The 17,311-nt window shown below is 35.4% G+C and overlaps 1 protein-coding gene across 1 annotated transcript in view; it reads left to right on the plus strand.

Moving 5' to 3' along the window:
- RTTN (rotatin) overlaps window positions 1–17,311 on the plus strand; it is a gene marked incomplete at both ends in the record, with an annotated part of 51,957 nt that overhangs the window by 16,626 nt on the left and 18,020 nt on the right. The window contains 10 exons of the mRNA XM_010180919.1: window positions 1,710–1,798; window positions 3,733–3,850; window positions 4,133–4,238; window positions 5,808–5,864; window positions 6,187–6,375; window positions 7,579–7,818; window positions 10,280–10,424; window positions 11,943–12,097; window positions 13,264–13,483; window positions 15,271–15,399. Coding sequence (XP_010179221.1) covers window positions 1,710–1,798; window positions 3,733–3,850; window positions 4,133–4,238; window positions 5,808–5,864; window positions 6,187–6,375; window positions 7,579–7,818; window positions 10,280–10,424; window positions 11,943–12,097; window positions 13,264–13,483; window positions 15,271–15,399 — 1,448 coding nt within the window. The remainder of the gene's footprint in view (window positions 1–1,709; window positions 1,799–3,732; window positions 3,851–4,132; window positions 4,239–5,807; window positions 5,865–6,186; window positions 6,376–7,578; window positions 7,819–10,279; window positions 10,425–11,942; window positions 12,098–13,263; window positions 13,484–15,270; window positions 15,400–17,311) is intronic.

The raw sequence follows: 17,311 nt of genomic DNA on the forward strand, positions 1-17,311 counted from the left end.
TTACTCAGAACATTTTTATTCATGTGCTGATCATTGCATGAGCTTGCAGTTTTGCTAGGTTTTCTGTACGTTTTTGCTAAGGCTACATTGTAATTTTTATGTACATTGTTGAACCAGGATTTTAACACTATTGTGGATAATCTACCAATTCAAAATAAAAAAACCAACCAAACAACAGAGTTGTTTGTTTTTGTTGCCCTCAAGAAATAGTGGTCTTACTAGTTAAAAAAAACAGCTCACTTGGGTGATAGAGGAGTAAGCTGAATTATGTAAGCTCTATAAGAGCTTTTTTTCTGCTTTTCTTTTTTAATGTTCATAAATTTGTTGATCTGTCTCAGAACTAACATTGCTTTTTTGCTATTGCTAACTCAGATACTCAATCTTGAGCGAGGGAGGTGATGGTCAGTATTTAATATATATTTTTGGTGGTGGTGTGTTTTAACGAGGAAAGTTAATTCTGAGATTACACAGGCTAGCTAAAGGGATTTTATACTTAGTGAAGGATTTCTACTACTGTTCTGAATTTCTTCCTCCCTTTTGAGTTAGTCTAAGTAGTAAATACTGTTAAAATGGATTGACATGTCATTTGTGTGAATGAGGGTTCAGAAAACTCAAGCTAAGCCTCCATGATTATACCTTCTTTCAATATCAAGAGATAAACTCTCTGTGACGTTTCATCTAATATGTTTGCAAGGAAAGTGTTCCTCCTTTTACTCTAAGATTTAAGTGAGTAGTCATAAATTTGCATCACAGGTGTTGGTTTTTTTTAACTGTGTTGCTCACATGTGGAAAAATAATGTATCCTGTTAAAGAAGATCTGATGGAATTAAGATGCAAGTAAGCAATCTTGCATACAGCATTATTTGACTCTGTGCAGGGTCATAACTGTGGAGTTTCAAACCTGCATGTTTGTACTCTACCTACTCAAACTTGGATTCAAGTAAGTTTTCTTCAAGAAACTCAAATCCTAATGATAGAACATAAGTTTTTTCACCATGAGAAGGTGAGATCCTAGATAATAAAATTAATATATTTCGTGTCAGAAAAATGATCACAAAAATGACGAAATGTCTACTTCAACTCATAAAATACATTTAGTTATGGCTGCCAAAGTTTTCAGTTGTCAAAAGGTAATAGGAAACATAGCATAGGATGAAATAGTACATGAAAAAATACAGCTTTGTCAGGACAGGTTTCATATGGAGGATCACTTTCTAATTATTTAAAAACAAACAAACCAACCAAAACAGCAAAAAAAACCACCAACAAACCCAACCAACAGAAATGGCATAGCTTTTTTGTTATTGTTGAATATTCATAAACCAGTTGCTCTGAAGGATGAGATCAGTGGAAAATACTCTCGTGGTGAAAGTAAGTAACATTTTTAGTTCAATATTAAACTGTTCAAGACTTTTTAAATATTACAAGCAAAATCCTTGTTTGACTGAAATTGAATTGCTGTGGGGATCACTGTAATTGTAAAGTTCTTATGGGAAGTTATGTAAGGTATTTAACAAGAGCCTACTGTAGTCAGATAACAAGACTTCGAGGAGGCTTGTCTTGGCAGAGCTAGAACTGTACTTGTTTTGTTGATTGGCCATTTTAGAAACTTGTTCTCAACAGCAAGATTTTGTGATCTTGAAGAAAGAAGCTTAATATTAAGGTGGTGCAGAACCAGTGATTCTTACTATCTTTCGTTTTTCCTACAGATACCAAAATGCATGGCATTGTGAAAAAGTTGGGTGTCATAGAAAAGATTTTGGCTTACCTTAATGAATATATACACGTGGATGGCAAGGTAAAACTATTGTTACAAGTTCTGCAAGCATTGCACATCATGACAGCAGTAGAATTTTTCATATTTCTTAGTCTGCTTGCATACTATTTTTATAGCAGTCCAACAATGCAAACCATGAGTTAAGAAACCATGAGAATTTCTGTATAGTAATGACTTCTTTCTCAAAAACATACAAGAGAAAATCACTGTTTGATAATTAGTGGAATTCCTCTTATTTGTCAGACTAATGAAAACTATATTCTTCTTTGGTAATGATATTTTTTTCCCCAGATTATCAGTATTTAAGATTATTTTATTCCTGTAGCATTAAGGAATGTCCAGTCCAGTGTATGATAGCTTGAATATGAGTGCTTTATTTTTAGAGTTACAGAGTAACAGAACTATTGTTTTGTTTTGCATAGTGGGTAGATATTGGCATAATTACTTAATGATACAGAAGTACAAGCATGGGTAATATATTGCTGTAAGCAGATCCTTCATAGCCAAGTAGGAGTCTAGAATAAACTTTAAAATAATGCTTTTAGCCCTTTGTAAACGTTAATTTAATCCAGGCAGGGAACAGGCAACAACTCTTTAGGGACTGTGACACCTTTCTTTTGCATATATGGCTTGCAGCACATACGATCTTTATACTAAGCAGGATGTTTAAACTTTACATGATGAAAGTTGCAGAGTATTTTAGAGGATAGATCTAAAATTGCAGATGAATGGGTTAGATCAAGTCAGCAGAAGAGTGTAACCCAACCGTATAAGAGATTACACTTCTTCAAGTTCTAGGTTTCGGAAAATTGTTTGTCAATTCTATGTTGGTAGAAGTTTTGGTTCTCAAATGTTCTGCTCTGTAAAATAGTGGTAAAATCTTTCCTCTGCAAAATAACTAAGCAGTCTTACTCCTGTTTCTTGAACACAGCCAGTAGAGGTCCCATCCTTAGGTCCCTCAAATTCAGACTACTTCTGAATTGAAATGAGCTATCCACCAGAATAGAAAATAAATTAAGTAGGAGCACTGCTTACCTCTATTTTGATATAGCTTAGTCAAAACAAAGTAGTGCTAGTTTCATTAGGTCAAAGAAAGACCATCTAGGTTTGACTAAATTAGTCATTAGGATGCTATTCTGAGGGAATCTAGTTCAGATGCTGGTTCTCCCTTCAAATGATTTTTGCTTTCGTCCTAAAACCAATAGAAATGAAAAACGAAAACCAAACAAAAACCCTTGCATGTTCTAGAGAAATGGCTACCAAAGAAAGTGGTTGGTGGAAGCAGAACCGTTTAAATAAGGCTGTATGTATAGCTGTGCAAAATAATCTTTCCATACTAAATAAGCAGGGCTTTTCTGTTCACTATTAAACTAAACTTTACTTGGTGATACACTTTACAAAACAAAATTGCTCAGACAAACGAAGTAATGGTACTGTGAAAGACCTACTGTCTTCTCATTCTTAGGAGCAGTGTCTTCGGTCATATTTTTTGCCATTCACTGATACTTTAACTTTTAGCAAGCTGCTTTCCCTTCTTAGGTTTCCTGATCTGAAAGATTGGGACTCAGAAAATGAATGTGATACAATAATCTATTTGCATTTAAAAAAAATAAATCTCATATGGTTGTAAATATTTGAGGTTTTTTTTTGAAATCCTCCAGCTCACATACATGCTTCTTAAAAATACATATTTTAGAAGCCAGTGATATAATTGTGTTAAGATGCCAGAGACCAATAGAACGACCACCAATTATTAATAGAATAGAAGTAGAAGTGAATAAATATTTTCTAATGAATATGCAGTTACCATCTGGATGAAATGTGCTTGTCTAAGTTCTAGGTTTCTCTACTATAAATAATGGAATGTATTGCTTCGTAGCATGACTGTTTTAGGCATACCATGATAGTTTATCCCAATTGTTATCTATATTTATTTTTTTCCTCTGTTCCTGCAGATTATGGAATCCATAGTGTTGCCATGTCTAACACTCTTACGTGAACTTGTATATGCTGATCCAGTCATTCGTCTGTCCCTAGCACAGCAGTCATCATTACTGCTTTTGCTATTCAGAGGTAAACATTCTGTTTTGACTTTAGTATGTGTGTGGAAAGAAAATGAGTGAAATATGTTCAGATGTTTAACGAAAAGCCTTTTTAAGAACCTTGGATCACTTCTGAGCCTCTAATACTTTAAAGTTAAATCATTGTGTGCTAGTTTTACCCATGTTGTAGCATCTGTTTAAGATACTGGCAAAATGAAAGTGCAAATAAGTTGATTTAAACCAGTGTCTTTCTATGTATTACTAAATGTCAATGTTTTCCTAACACATTTTAAAATATCTTTATTTTATTTAGTTTCCCTGATATTCCAAGATGATCGTGCTGTTTTAAATGAAACTACAGTTTTACTTTGTCTTCTATTGTTTGATGAAGTAGCAAGAACAGAAACATGGTATGAAAAAAACAGTTATTTAATGGCATACATTGTAGGAAAAATTTTAATAGTTTAATGAATATATAATTTTTTAATATATGTATACACATATATGTACAGATTCAAATTAGTCTCCAAACTTTTTTATATCCAAAATTTTGTATTTGTAGGCCAAATAAATTTGTTTCAGTATTTGGGTTGTATGCTGTATAGGTCTACATGGTGTATATTTGGACTATGAGTTTACTTTAATTTTCAAAAAACTCTGATTTGGTCTGTAATCCATCTTTTCCATAAACGGAAACGACACTAATAAAATAACTTGCTGTACACATTTTTTAAAAAAACTTAATTAGACTTCTGCTATTTACTTTTTCTTTTAAGTGTAACAGTTGCACTTAAAACAGCAGACCTCTCTAATGATATTTTATAATTTGAAATTTTCGGGTACTTCAGAAAAAATATGCTTTTAGAATTCCCATAAGAGAATCATAGAATGGTTTGGGTTGGAAGGCACCTTAAAGATCATCTAGTCCAACCCCCTTGCCATGGACAGAGACACCTCCCACTAGACCAAGTTGCCCAAAGCCCTGTCCAACCTGGCTTTGAACACTTCCAGGGAGGGGTCATCCACAATGTCTCTGGGCAACCTGTCCCAGTGTCTCACCACCCTCACAGTGAAGAATTTCTTCCTAATATCCAGTCTAAATCTACCCTCTTCCAGTTTAAAACCATTCCCCCTCATTCTATCACCACCTCACCTGCTCTGGTAAAAAGTCCCTCTCCAGCTTTCATGTAAGCACCCTTCAGGACCTGGAAGGCCACTATAAGGTCTCCCTAGAGTATATATATTTCTTTTCTAACAGAAAAAGGAAACAAGCATGTGCTTCTGTATGTTTAATTTTTATGTGCATTACATCTGTAACAAGTATTCTGTATGTGTGTGATCAAAGAACTATCTTAATAGCTGGAGCGTGTGCAGAGGAGGGCCACAAAGATGAGGAGGGCTGGAGCACCTCTCCTATGAAGAAAGGCTGAGAGAGTTGGGGTTGTTCAGCCTGGAGAAGAGAAGGCTCTGGGGGGACCTTATAGCGACCTTCCAATACCTGAAAGGTGCCTATAAGAAATCTGGGGAAGAACTGTTCACTAGGGCATGTAGCGATAGGACGAGGAGTAATGGTCTTAAACTATAAAAGGGTAGATTTAGGCTGGATATTAGGAAAAAGTTCGTCAATATGAGGGTGGTAGATCACTGGAGGCCCCATCCCTGGAGATATTCAAGGTCAGGCTTGATGGGGCTCTGAACAACCTGATCCAGTTACAATGTCCCTGCTTACCTCTACTTAGGGGTGGTTGGAGTGTATGATCTTTAGAGGTCCCTTCCAACCTAATACTTTTTATGTTTCTATGATAATCATGAAATATTGTTTATTAGTGCAAATGTATTCATTAATGTATTACTAAAGAGTTAGCTGGAGGAAAAAATACAGCTATATATGAATAATAAAGGAATAGTAAGTGTAGTGTTAGTAGAAAGTCAAAGCTTAAAATAAGGAATAATAAGTATAATACAATCTCTTGCAGGTCTGGTGGCATAAACAGTAATGATACTGGTCTGCCTTCCTTCAGTTTACCTGTTGCTGTTGTTAGACGGTATGTATTTTGTGCGGGGGGAGTTTCTTTTGGTTTTGAGGGGATGAGTGTTTTGTGGGGTTTGGGTTTTTTTGCAGTTAACTTTGCTTCTTTCCATTTATTGTCCTGCATGAAAGATTGAGGTGGGAGATTGAAGGGAAACATTTTATCTTAAATCCAAAAGTGTCTGCATTTTTAACCATGGAGTTTTTCTCCAGGTCTTTGTTCTCTTTAAAAGTCTAAATTTTTTTGCAAACTTAAAACCTTGGTCTATTAGAGCATATAATAATAATAACAATAAACAATCCAAACAAACCAAAACTCTACCTTTTTTTTTCTTAAGGTATCATCTCCCAGTCAGGATCAGTGCTCATCATGTAGTTAGCCCTAATACTGTTGTGGTGCCATTGTCTTCTGAGTGCATGACTATGAAACCTGTGTCAGATATGCTTAAGATGGCTTGGAATCTGTCATGGTACCATGGGATTGAAAACCTATTGCAACTGACACATTATGAGGAAGAAGCAGAAACGTAAGCCTCCTTACCCTCTACTCTGCCCTCGTGAGACCACATCTGAAATATTGTGTTCAGTTCTGGGCCTCTCAGTTCAAGAAGGACAGGGAATTGCTTGAAAGAATCCAGTGCAGAGCCACAGAGATGATGGAGGGAGTGGAGCATCTCCCTTATGAGGAGCGGCTGAGGGAGCTGGATCTCTTTAGCTTGGAGAAGAGGAGACTGAGGGGTGACCTCATTAATGCTTATAAATGTGTAAAGGGTGAGTGTCAGGAGGAAGGAGCCAGGCTCTTCTCTCTGATGTCAAATGATAGGACAAGGTGCAATGGGTGCAAGCTGGAGCATAGGAGGTTCCATGTAAACATGAGGAAAAACTTTTTTACTGTGAGGGTTACAGAGCACTGGAACAGGCTGCCCAGAGAGGTTGTGGAGTCTCCTTCTCTGGAGACATTCAAAACCTGCCTGGACGCGTTCCTGTGTGACCTAGTCTAGGTGATCCTGCTCTGGCAGGGGGGTTGGACTGGATGATCTTTTCAGGTCCCTTCCAACTCCTGATACTCAGTGATTCTGTGATTCTGTAAGCCATTGTGTCTGGATTTTAAATCCCAATAAGTTTCAATTAAATTAGTGTTTCATCAAGTTTTAATAGGTTTTCAACTTCAAAGAGCAGATCAAATTATGGTTTGACAATGCTGTCCTTTTTAAATGTAAAGGATGATATCCGAAGAGGCTGTAGATATGTTGTCACAGCTAATGTTTTACCTAAATTGCATTTTTACATAAAGTCTAGAGCTCTTGTTTAAGCATCATTTTTCTCCTTGAAACTACTTTGTGTACAGAATTCAATGTCTTATGTCCTTTAAGAGGTTCTACACGTTTTGTTACTAAACTGTGTGGTTCTGACTATTGGAAATTTTTAGGCCGTTGGTTGCAAACAATGTGAATAGTACCTCTCATGTAACTTTTTGAGAGGTGCCATTTTTCTAAAGAACCCAGACAGCTCAGGATTTAAATGTTGTAGGGTTCTTTATTATTATTTTTGATTGGTTTTTTTGGAGAGAGAGAGGGAAGGAGGAGAAGGGATCGGTTAACAAAAATAAATTTTTAAGGCAATTTATGGTTTGTCTTCTTATTCGAACTGGGAAGTGAAGAATTCAATGTTCACTGAAATAGTTCGTAAAGATACTGGCTGCTAATAATTTTTCTTCTATGCCTTTTCAGATTTCTAGACTCTCTAAAGTTATCCTCAGAAGACAGTCTTATACTCAAAATAACTCACACAGACTATGGACTGCAGGATTGTTTTAATTCAATCATTCAGGCAGCATCTCACAGGGATGTTAGGGCTGCTCTCACTACGCTTAGTTTTTACATTCTAAATGACAGACTTGCATTAAAATGCAGTTCTGGGTCTTATGGAACGACTTTTAAGAGCTTTGTTTGTCTAAAGGCAATAAGCAGGTAAGCATGTTGACTGCAGAAAAATTATGATGCCTAAATTAGAAATTTCCTTGTTTTAATATTTTCAAATTTATGGAATTGGTTGTCTGTGCACCTCTGTTTCTGATAAATACATGCTGTTCCCTGTACCTGCTGGAGGGACAACACAATAGGGCATAAGCAATCCAAGAGGTTCCTGGAGAATGTGAGTGACAACTTCCTGATCCAGGTGACAGAGAAGCCAATGAGGAAAGGTGCTCTGCTGGACCTCTTGCTCACAAATAAGTGAGGGCTCATTAGGTATGTGAAGACCTAAGTTGGCTTTGGCTGTTGTGACCATGATGTGAATAGGGTTCAGGATCCTGAGAGGATGGAGGAAGGTAAAAAGCAAGATCACAGTACTGGACTTCAGGAGAGCAGACTTTGGCCACTTAAGAGATATCATTTTTAGAATCTGATAGGATAAGGCCCTGGAGAGAAAAGAGGCCCAAGAAAGCTGATTAGTATTCAATGATCACTGCCTCTGAGCTCAAGAATGGTCCAAATTGAGGAAGTAAAAAATGCCAGGAGGCCTGCATGGATGAACTAGGAGGATCTGGCAAAACTCAAACCAGAAGTCTACAGAGGGTGGAAGTGCGAACAGGTAGCTGTATAGAGACACTGTCCAAGCATGCAGAGACACAGTTAGGAAAACCAGTACCCGAATGAAATTTAATCTGACCAGGAATGTCAAAGATAAGAAGGGCTTCTATAAATACACAGGGGACAAAAGGAAAGCTACAGAAAAAAGTGGACTTGCTGCTGCAAGCTAGACATAGCATTGGTGGAAGAGGTTCAGGTCGGGGAATATGTAAGGAATTGGACATACATCAGTTCATGGGCCCTGATGGAATGCACTCACAAGTGCATCCTGGCTGATGTAATGTCACACCCATTCTCAATAACCTTTGAGTGATCAAGGTGAGTGGGATTGATGCCTGAGAATGGGAGGAAACCAAATGTCATTCCTACCTTCCAGAAGGGTAGGAAGGAGGAACCAGGGAACTACAGGCCAGTCAGAGTCACCTTGATCCCTAGGAAGGTGATGGAGCAGCTAATTGTTGGCTTTATGGTCTCAAGTTGCACCAGGGGAGGTTTAGATTGGATATTAGGAAAAATGCTTTTACTGAAAGAGTGGTCAAACACTGTAACAGGATGCCCAAGGAGATGGTGGAGTCACCATCCCTAGTTCAAGAAGTGTGTGGTTGTGGCACTTCAGGACATGGTTTAGGGAACATGGGGTCGTGTTGGGTTGATAGTTGGCTCTGGGCATCCATGTAGACACCAAGCTGAACATGAGCCAGCAAGATCAATTTGAGGCAAAGAAGGCCACTGGTATTCTGGGCTGCAATAGGAGTTTTGCCTGCAGGTTAAGATGTAATCCTTTCCCTCAGCTGTGGCCTCACCAGTGCTGAGTAGAAGTGCTAGGTCCAGTTCTGGGCTCCCCAGTGCAAGACAGACAAAGACGTGCTGGAGAGAGTCCAGTGAAGGTCCACTAAGATGCTCAAAGTACTGCAACATCTCTCCTACGAGGAAAGGCAGATGGGACTGTTTAGCTTGGAGAAGACAAGGCTTGAGAGGGTTGGGGATCTTATCAATGTTTGTCAATACCTGAAGCAAGGGTGCAAAGAGGATAGAGCCAAGCTCTTTTCAGTGGTGCCCTGTAGCAGGACCAGAGGCAATAGGCACTAACTGAAACATGGGAAGTTACCTCTGAACATCCAGAAACACTTTTTCACTGTGAGGGTGACCAAGCACTGATACAGATTGCCCAGAGAGATTTTGGAGCCTTTTTCCTTGGAGATACTCAAAAGCTGTCTGGACATGGACTTGGTCAACCACCTGTAGGTGACCCTGCATGAGCAGGTGAGTTGCACCAGCTGACCTCCAGGAGTCCCTTCCAACCTCAATGATTGTGTGGTTCTGTAACTTACATACGTGAAACCAGCAAAAATAAGAATGCTGTATTTAAAAATAACCCTTATTTAAAATGCACAGGTAGGCTTTGCTGTTCTTTTTAATTGCAAGTATTTAATAGCTAATTATCTCTTCTTTCCTGTCTGTGGCCCTGTTTAGATTTTTCTACCTTTTACTATATGCAGTGCCATGTTCACTATATTTAAATACATGTTTTAATATATATAACATTTTATAATACTCATTGACTGTATAATAGTATATAAGTGTAGTAATTTAATATAGTAAATATTTATTTTAAAAGTATATTTAAATAGATGCAATTTAATATATATATATGATATGCATGTTGTAATTAATATTTACTACTTGTAAATATGTGTAATACAGAAATTTATATAATTCTACTTTATCTAATTATGGAGAATTCATTATTTGCAGGTTAATTCAGTCCTATCAGGCTGAGATCTTAAACTCTTTTAATGTGCTACAGGTTTGAAAATAAATATCTTTGTTTGCATTGCAGGTTTCTGCAAGTGCTTCCAGCTTCTGCAGAAGATGAGAAACTTTTAGTAGATGTCATAAGATTTTTAAACAAATTGCTTAAAGAGCAGAGATCAAGTTTGGAGACAGCCCATCTAAAGTGGATGCTGCAATCATTGCTTAAAAATGTAAGAATAGACCTAAGAAGTTAGCTGTAAACGATAAGAAATTATGTAACTCTGAAGTGGTTGGCTGTTTTGTTTCTGGTGAATTCCTCAAAGAAAACACCTTATCTCAACGCAAGTGAGAAACAGCAGATCTTGTGTTATTAATATCTACTACTCTGTGGTCAGTACTACATCTGTGTGTGGTTGTATAAGAGCCATATAACTGTAGTTATCTATGCAGAGCTCTATATGTACATATGAAAAATACGTATTCTTATGTGTCATGGTAACTATACATGCCTATGTTTTTGCATACATATGTGGCTGTATAAGGTATACTTAGCTACATAACTACATATGTGTCATCTATGTAACTTAAAGGATGAAGTTCCATGCAGGAGTGTTGGAACCTTCTGTTTGGCAAAGAGATATAAATGAGAATTACCTGTCTTGCATTAAGAACAGGAATTGAAAGTTAGGATGGAAGTTTTTGCTTTCAATGTGTCTGTCAATTTAGTTTTGATTTTAAATGGTTATAATACGTTGAAGTAAAATATTTTTATAAGCATGAGGAAGGTATATTAGCATACAGTTCAGTTGCTGTAGTTAAAATGCATGTATAATATTGAAAGTATGTAATTATTTCTTTTCAGCTTTTCTAGACTCTTGTGCTTTCTATTTGAGAAATCCGTTCTATTCAATACTGCTCATTTAAGATGGGTCAAAGTGGAAAGTATAAAAACAAATAGGCAATGAACAACAAAAAGCCGTATAAACCAACTTTTATTATATCTGTCAAAATGTAATATTCAATCTTGCTGTATAAAAACAGTAGTTAAATGCCAAAGATAAAAATGATGGTTGCAGCTTTAGAAGTCTGCCACGTACTGTTCTTCACAAAGCAAGGGCAAGATCATTTATGGTCTTACAAAGGATTCCATATGTTAAGTGCGGCCTGCATGCACATGCATTTTCCCATTTTAAAATACACTCTAAACACGTAGGAAAAAAAAAGCTAGAAGACTTCATTTCAATTACTTAATAGAATTTGAGTGCTTCAAATTATGTGTCTAAGTGGGTATCCTATAAAATTTTGTAAGTATGACCCATTTAATCTTTATATCAAATTATTTTAAGTCTTTCGAGCAAGCTATATCTTAAACTAATATTTATACTCTGTGTTTTGTGGTTTGTTTTGTGATCTATTTTTTTATTGGAGGTTATTGCTGTATATAACTTTGATTTTTCTTTCATGCTTCAAAATACATTGTATCGTGGCTTAATGCCAGGAAATTTTAAAGGCCTTGACAGTGTATTCTTTTATGGAGTTTAGTAGATTCATGATTCAAGTAATTGGTATTTATAGGAATTTTTTCTGAGCTTTTTACAGAAATGCTTTATAGTAAAATGATTGGGAAATTTGAGATTTATAATGTGTGTGATTTGTAAGCTCTCAACAGAAAAATGGGTTTAGTGTGGGTATTAAAATAGGATTTAAGCAATGCATTGTGTGATTGTATTGTTATTCTTCTCTTTCAGAACCCAAAATCCCTTTTGAGTCTCCTGGTGCGACCAGAATCCCAAGTGCGGGATGAAATAGATGAAATACAGACTGCTGTCAGGCAGCAACTGGATAAAGAACTCATTCGTCTTTTTAGCACATTGTTATTTTGTTCCATGTCAGTAACTGACAGGTACAGCGTAAATGGGCCTGCCTGTGTAATTCTAACTGGGGATCATAATACCTGCTGCTGATATAGCGCAATCACAATTACATCATAACTCAGTTTTGAACTGTAAATATAGAATATACTCCTTGAAGTGAAGGTCAACCTGTGATAGGCCTTTTCACAATAAAATTAAGACATTAACTAGGAAATACAAAAGAGTATGTACTAACAGTCACTTTTTCAGCAAATGATAATTAAACTGCAAGGAGAAGTTGGGTTATTTCTTTTCTACAGCTGGAAATTTGCACAAGCAAATGATAACTGGTGATTTTGTAGCATTTATTTATAGTAAATTAAAACACTGAAGTATTTGAAATACCAACAAATATATATTTTCATTGAACTCCTTTTTGGGCTAATACAGTATGTCAGTGCACATTAGTGATTATTTAGGACAGCTACTTCCAGCATGAAATTCCAGCCTTTTTCTCTCAATCAAGCAAACTCAGAAATGAATTTCTAATAGGTTTTGGGTTTTTTTGAGTTTCTAATATAACATCTTTCCACACTAAATCGTTCTGGCCAAGTGTATTCTAAGAGATACTGAAATTCCAGATTAAGAAAATATTTGTTAATTTAAGTGCCACAATGTAACTGCATGTAGAGATACTTTCAAAATTTTACCTTCTTCATTTTTTGCAGTCAGTTATTCATTGTTTATAACATTTGACAGCTGGAAAATGGAGGATTAGAGAAGTCCCTGCTAGTTATATCTCACACTCCTGCATTTTTTCTCTACCTGAATTCTGGACTGATGGTATTGAAACAGAACAAACATAAGCGTAACTACCAAGCTTTGCAATTCTTCCTGTTAAGTTTATCTGTAGTCCTCAGTCTCTCACTTTTTATTTATCATGCTCCTTAATAATTAGAGTTATATCTCATTTGTCCTTTTTTTGGTTAAGCAGCTCTGTTATAATCAGATGCAATTTATGTTTTCAGAACCTGAGTGAAGCTGGAAATGTCAAATTTAATTCTGTGTTATTCTGTACATAAGACAATAGTAACTGAATGAGATGCTGAGACTGACATACTAACCATAAGAAGACTGGTCTATTGTAAAATGATTCGTTATAATAGCTTCATGTTGACAGTTGATTTTTATTTTTTTTTTGAAATCATGAAACTAGAGAGGGCTTGGAACTTGCTGGCTCTTTCAGAACCGAACTGGCTCTAAAGCTGCTACAATGCTTAAGGCTAACAGACGCGCCACATTTTTATGGACTTCCCTCACTGGAGAGAGCATTACAAGGAATGGTTCATGTTACTGCACTTCCAGGCTGGAGTACCTATTCTGCTGCAGCTCAACCTGTCACGATTTGTAAGAAATATTTAACAGGTCTTCTTGAGGTAAGTAACTTATGTTATAACTTAGCTTTTGGTTTGAATGCTTGTAAAGAACTGTATAACTAATGACATAATTTTTAGGATGTGCTTTTAGTGAATATCATCACTAGGACTAGGTCTGGGAAAGATGCTTTTTTCTCCTAAGTAGATAGCAAAAACATGGAGACTAGACTGAGTGGTCTGTATGTGTACTTAAGATTATTGGTTATATTTTGTGTCCCTTCATCCCCTGTCAAAGGGGTAATATAGAGCGACTATAATTTAAGCAAGATTAAAAATAGATGTGGGTTTTTTAGTTTTGTTTTGTTTTTTAATAAATGAAATGCTAAGAGGAAAAATCAAAGATATTTGATTTGAAATACCACAGGCCAAATCCATGAGTGAAAAGTGGTCTGAGGGAGAAGTAACTGATTAGGCAGGTTATCAACATAGAGAAAGCAGGAAAGAACTAATTCAAAATGCTGCAGTTGTTGGGAAGCCAAAATTTCATTCTTCTTTTCAGTGTTATTACTTGTTTGCTAAGTTCATGAATGTGATAGATAACTAGCTTTTGCTCCTAAAATTACATCTTTTGAAAACTCCCGTTTTCTTAAAACTGTAGGAAAAACATAGATCTAGCTTTCTGATCATTTTACAGGTATTCAATAAGATAGGTACATTTAGAAGTTTTCTTTTTATTTTCCAATGTTAAAATCTATTTGTTGCATTGGTAGAGGCTTGACAAAGTCTTACAGTAGTTTTAATTAACTTGTGATTCTGAATAACAGGAATAGCAACCAGATAAGCATCTGGAAAGTTCGTGTACAGATGATAATAATATTTGCAATGAAAAAAATAGTGTTTTAGAGGGAATTCTTAACTTGCCAAGATTTCTTGAATAGAAATAAATGTTTTAGACTTATTTGAATAGATAAGTTCTGCAGTTTGAAGTCTAGACTGAAAGTGGCACCAAGGTTATAGATGTTGTCATGCAAAAGAAAGATTATTACTGGAGAAAAATCATCATAAATATTATGGAATGGAATCAGCTAGTAATGCATAAGCTCTGTATGCAGAAGAATTATATGGCCTAAATGTGAAAGTAAATGTAGGTTTCTTTTTTGGGGGGAAGAGGAGAAAGTGAGTTTGAAAGAATTCCTGTAGAGTGGGATACTGAAAGAAGGAACAGCAGCAAAACTGGAGAGGTTTGACTCGCTATGCTTTGGCAAGAAAACTACATCTAAAAGTGTAACTCTTAAGATTATAATTAAAAAAAATATTTTTGAGCATGTTATGTTGAAAACAGCATGGTTTTTATTTTAACTTGATCAGAGAGTTTATTCTGTGTTATGATCCAGTGGCCTTTATTTCTGTTCATTAGCATTTGATATAGAAAGGCAATACATTTATTCCAATTCAAATCATGATATAAGATATAAATAATCCTTTTTCATGAACACAGAATTTTGAAACAAAATTATATTTTTAATTACAATCATAGCATAAAACACTAGGTACAATAAATGAACTGTTTGCATTGAAATCAAACTTTCATGTTTCTGTTCAATTTTGTGTTTATTAAGCTTGTTTACGTTCTTCATTTGAAGGAGTAAATAAACCACTGAACTTCAGAAGTTTAACCATCACATGATCAAATGACTCATAATTAAATAAGCTATTTAAATTCAGCTAAAAAATCTGGTATCTTTTCATGAGTTTAAATTATCACTTAGTAGTGTGTAAGATAGTTTGTACTCTGCCTGTATACTGCTTACAGTAAAGCTACCATGAACTTGTACCCTCATTCCTAGGTCATCTCATCGTTTTATGTAGAATGGGGAGGAAATGCTATGTCCTTCATGGGAAAAGGTGTTACGAAAAGCACAGTTCTTTGCTTGCTTCACTTATCTCATGAAATGATGACTCAAGCCAAGGATACAGTGAGTGCATTACAGTTGTCCTTATCTTGACATTTGTGAGAGCTATGAACAGATAAATTTTAACTGTTAATGTTAAATTTAATGCTGTTAAATGATATATTTTTGTATGTGATGGGGGAACATATATAGCAACAGACAGTAAAAATAAAAAAAAAAATCTGGTAATTTCATTTGGTATGTAACGTTAGATAAATGAATAGGATAGTGTAAAGTGTACATAAAAGCTGAAGATACAGTTCTGGCCTTACTGAAATTATTCTGCAAATAATTTTGTGGATTTAGAAAGCTCTTCTTTCAGAATAAGGTATAACTTCCCTTTTACGAAAGATGAGAAATCAGGATCTTACGTAGGATTAATAAATTTAAGGATTTATAACTTCATTATTTCTTCAGTCTTGTACAGATAACAGGCTTTCTAACATGTTAACACATATATGTATGTATCCTTTCACATGTTTATATGTATGTATACATGAAAGAACATATACATACATTAAATAATTATTGTTTCACTTATAAATAACAATAGGTCCTTTTATTAGCTAAATTTTTCTCTGTGCTCTGTGTCCATGTGCATATTTTAAGTGCTAAATTTTTGAGAGTTCATATAAGGCATTCATCCTGAAGCAGTTTAAGCAATGTCAGCAATTCAGTGTAACCATTTTGGAGAGTTAAAATCCACTTTTGTTAATATCTGTGATAGCCACAAGTGAAATCCTTTTCAATGTGATCAAGTACACATCTAACTAGAGATGTATACCTGCTTCTCTAAATTCCAGATGTCTGTTTCTTCAGTTCTGTACTCATTCTTCAAGATATTAAGTGCTGACAAAGTTTATTAGAATTGCAGGGGGCTGAGTATTAGGTTGACTGCAGGAAAACCTCTTAGCCTCTTAGATTTACATAATAAATGCATGGATAAAGGAGTGGACTTGAACTGATAATTATTTTTTTTTAATATCTGTTTCATAGAATAATATGTATAGTAGCATATGATAGGTGGCAATTTTTTGACTCTAAATCATAATCTGTGTGTACAACAGTTACTGTCTGTACTGTACTAATAACTTGTAGTCTCAAAGAAATGTTAAATCCTGGCTGTAGTTTACAATCATGTGATTCAGTGTCAAATCTTTTGGAAAGAGAAATACAAACTTAACTTTCTTCCTCTGTGCAAGCAGTATTATACAAGAGGTACAATGGATAACTGATTTTTTAAAAAAAAAGTTAATACTAACTAAAAATGCCCAGTTTAATGACTTGAAATTAAAATTAGGTAAACCAAATTATTTCTTTGCTCATTAGCAGTATTATGAACTATTATGGTTCTTTGTTATTAAAAGAACCAGCTTGTTAAGTCAGACATAAGATTCTTTAGCTCGTACTGATGGACAGAAATTACTTACAGGTGTTTGTAGTACATGAGAAATGGAGCATATACTTAAGGTGTACTAAAATTGCTGCAATGTGTTTTGTTTCTTTGCTATGGTGTCATTTGTCTGCTCATGCTTTACTGACCTATGTTTTGTATTTAATTTTGTACTTCGATGCCCTCCCTCCCCAGATTAAAAGATTGTAAAATACTATGCTTTTTCTAAATAATATTGTGTGTGTTTAGAAAATCTATGCAAAATGTGCTGCTTCAAAGGAAATATCAGTCATCTACTGTGTAGAAATATACAGGACTGATGTGGTCGGAAGACAAATACACAAAATTTTAGGTGTCATGATTCATTACAAACTTAATGCATTGTTTATGCAGTGCCATGGTTAGAGCATTTTGTAGGCATGGGGGTTTTTTTTGTTTTGTTTTTGGTTTTTTTTTTAACCTGAGCTAAATTGCGAAGTCAAGTATGATTTCATGGAATCTGCAGCTGAGTAGTATATGGTAGTCTGTGAGACTTTATTTAAT

This window comes from Mesitornis unicolor, unplaced genomic scaffold (genome assembly GCF_000695765.1).
Source record: "Mesitornis unicolor isolate BGI_N332 unplaced genomic scaffold, ASM69576v1 scaffold13523, whole genome shotgun sequence".
NCBI classification, from domain to species: Eukaryota; Metazoa; Chordata; class Aves; order Mesitornithiformes; family Mesitornithidae; genus Mesitornis; species Mesitornis unicolor.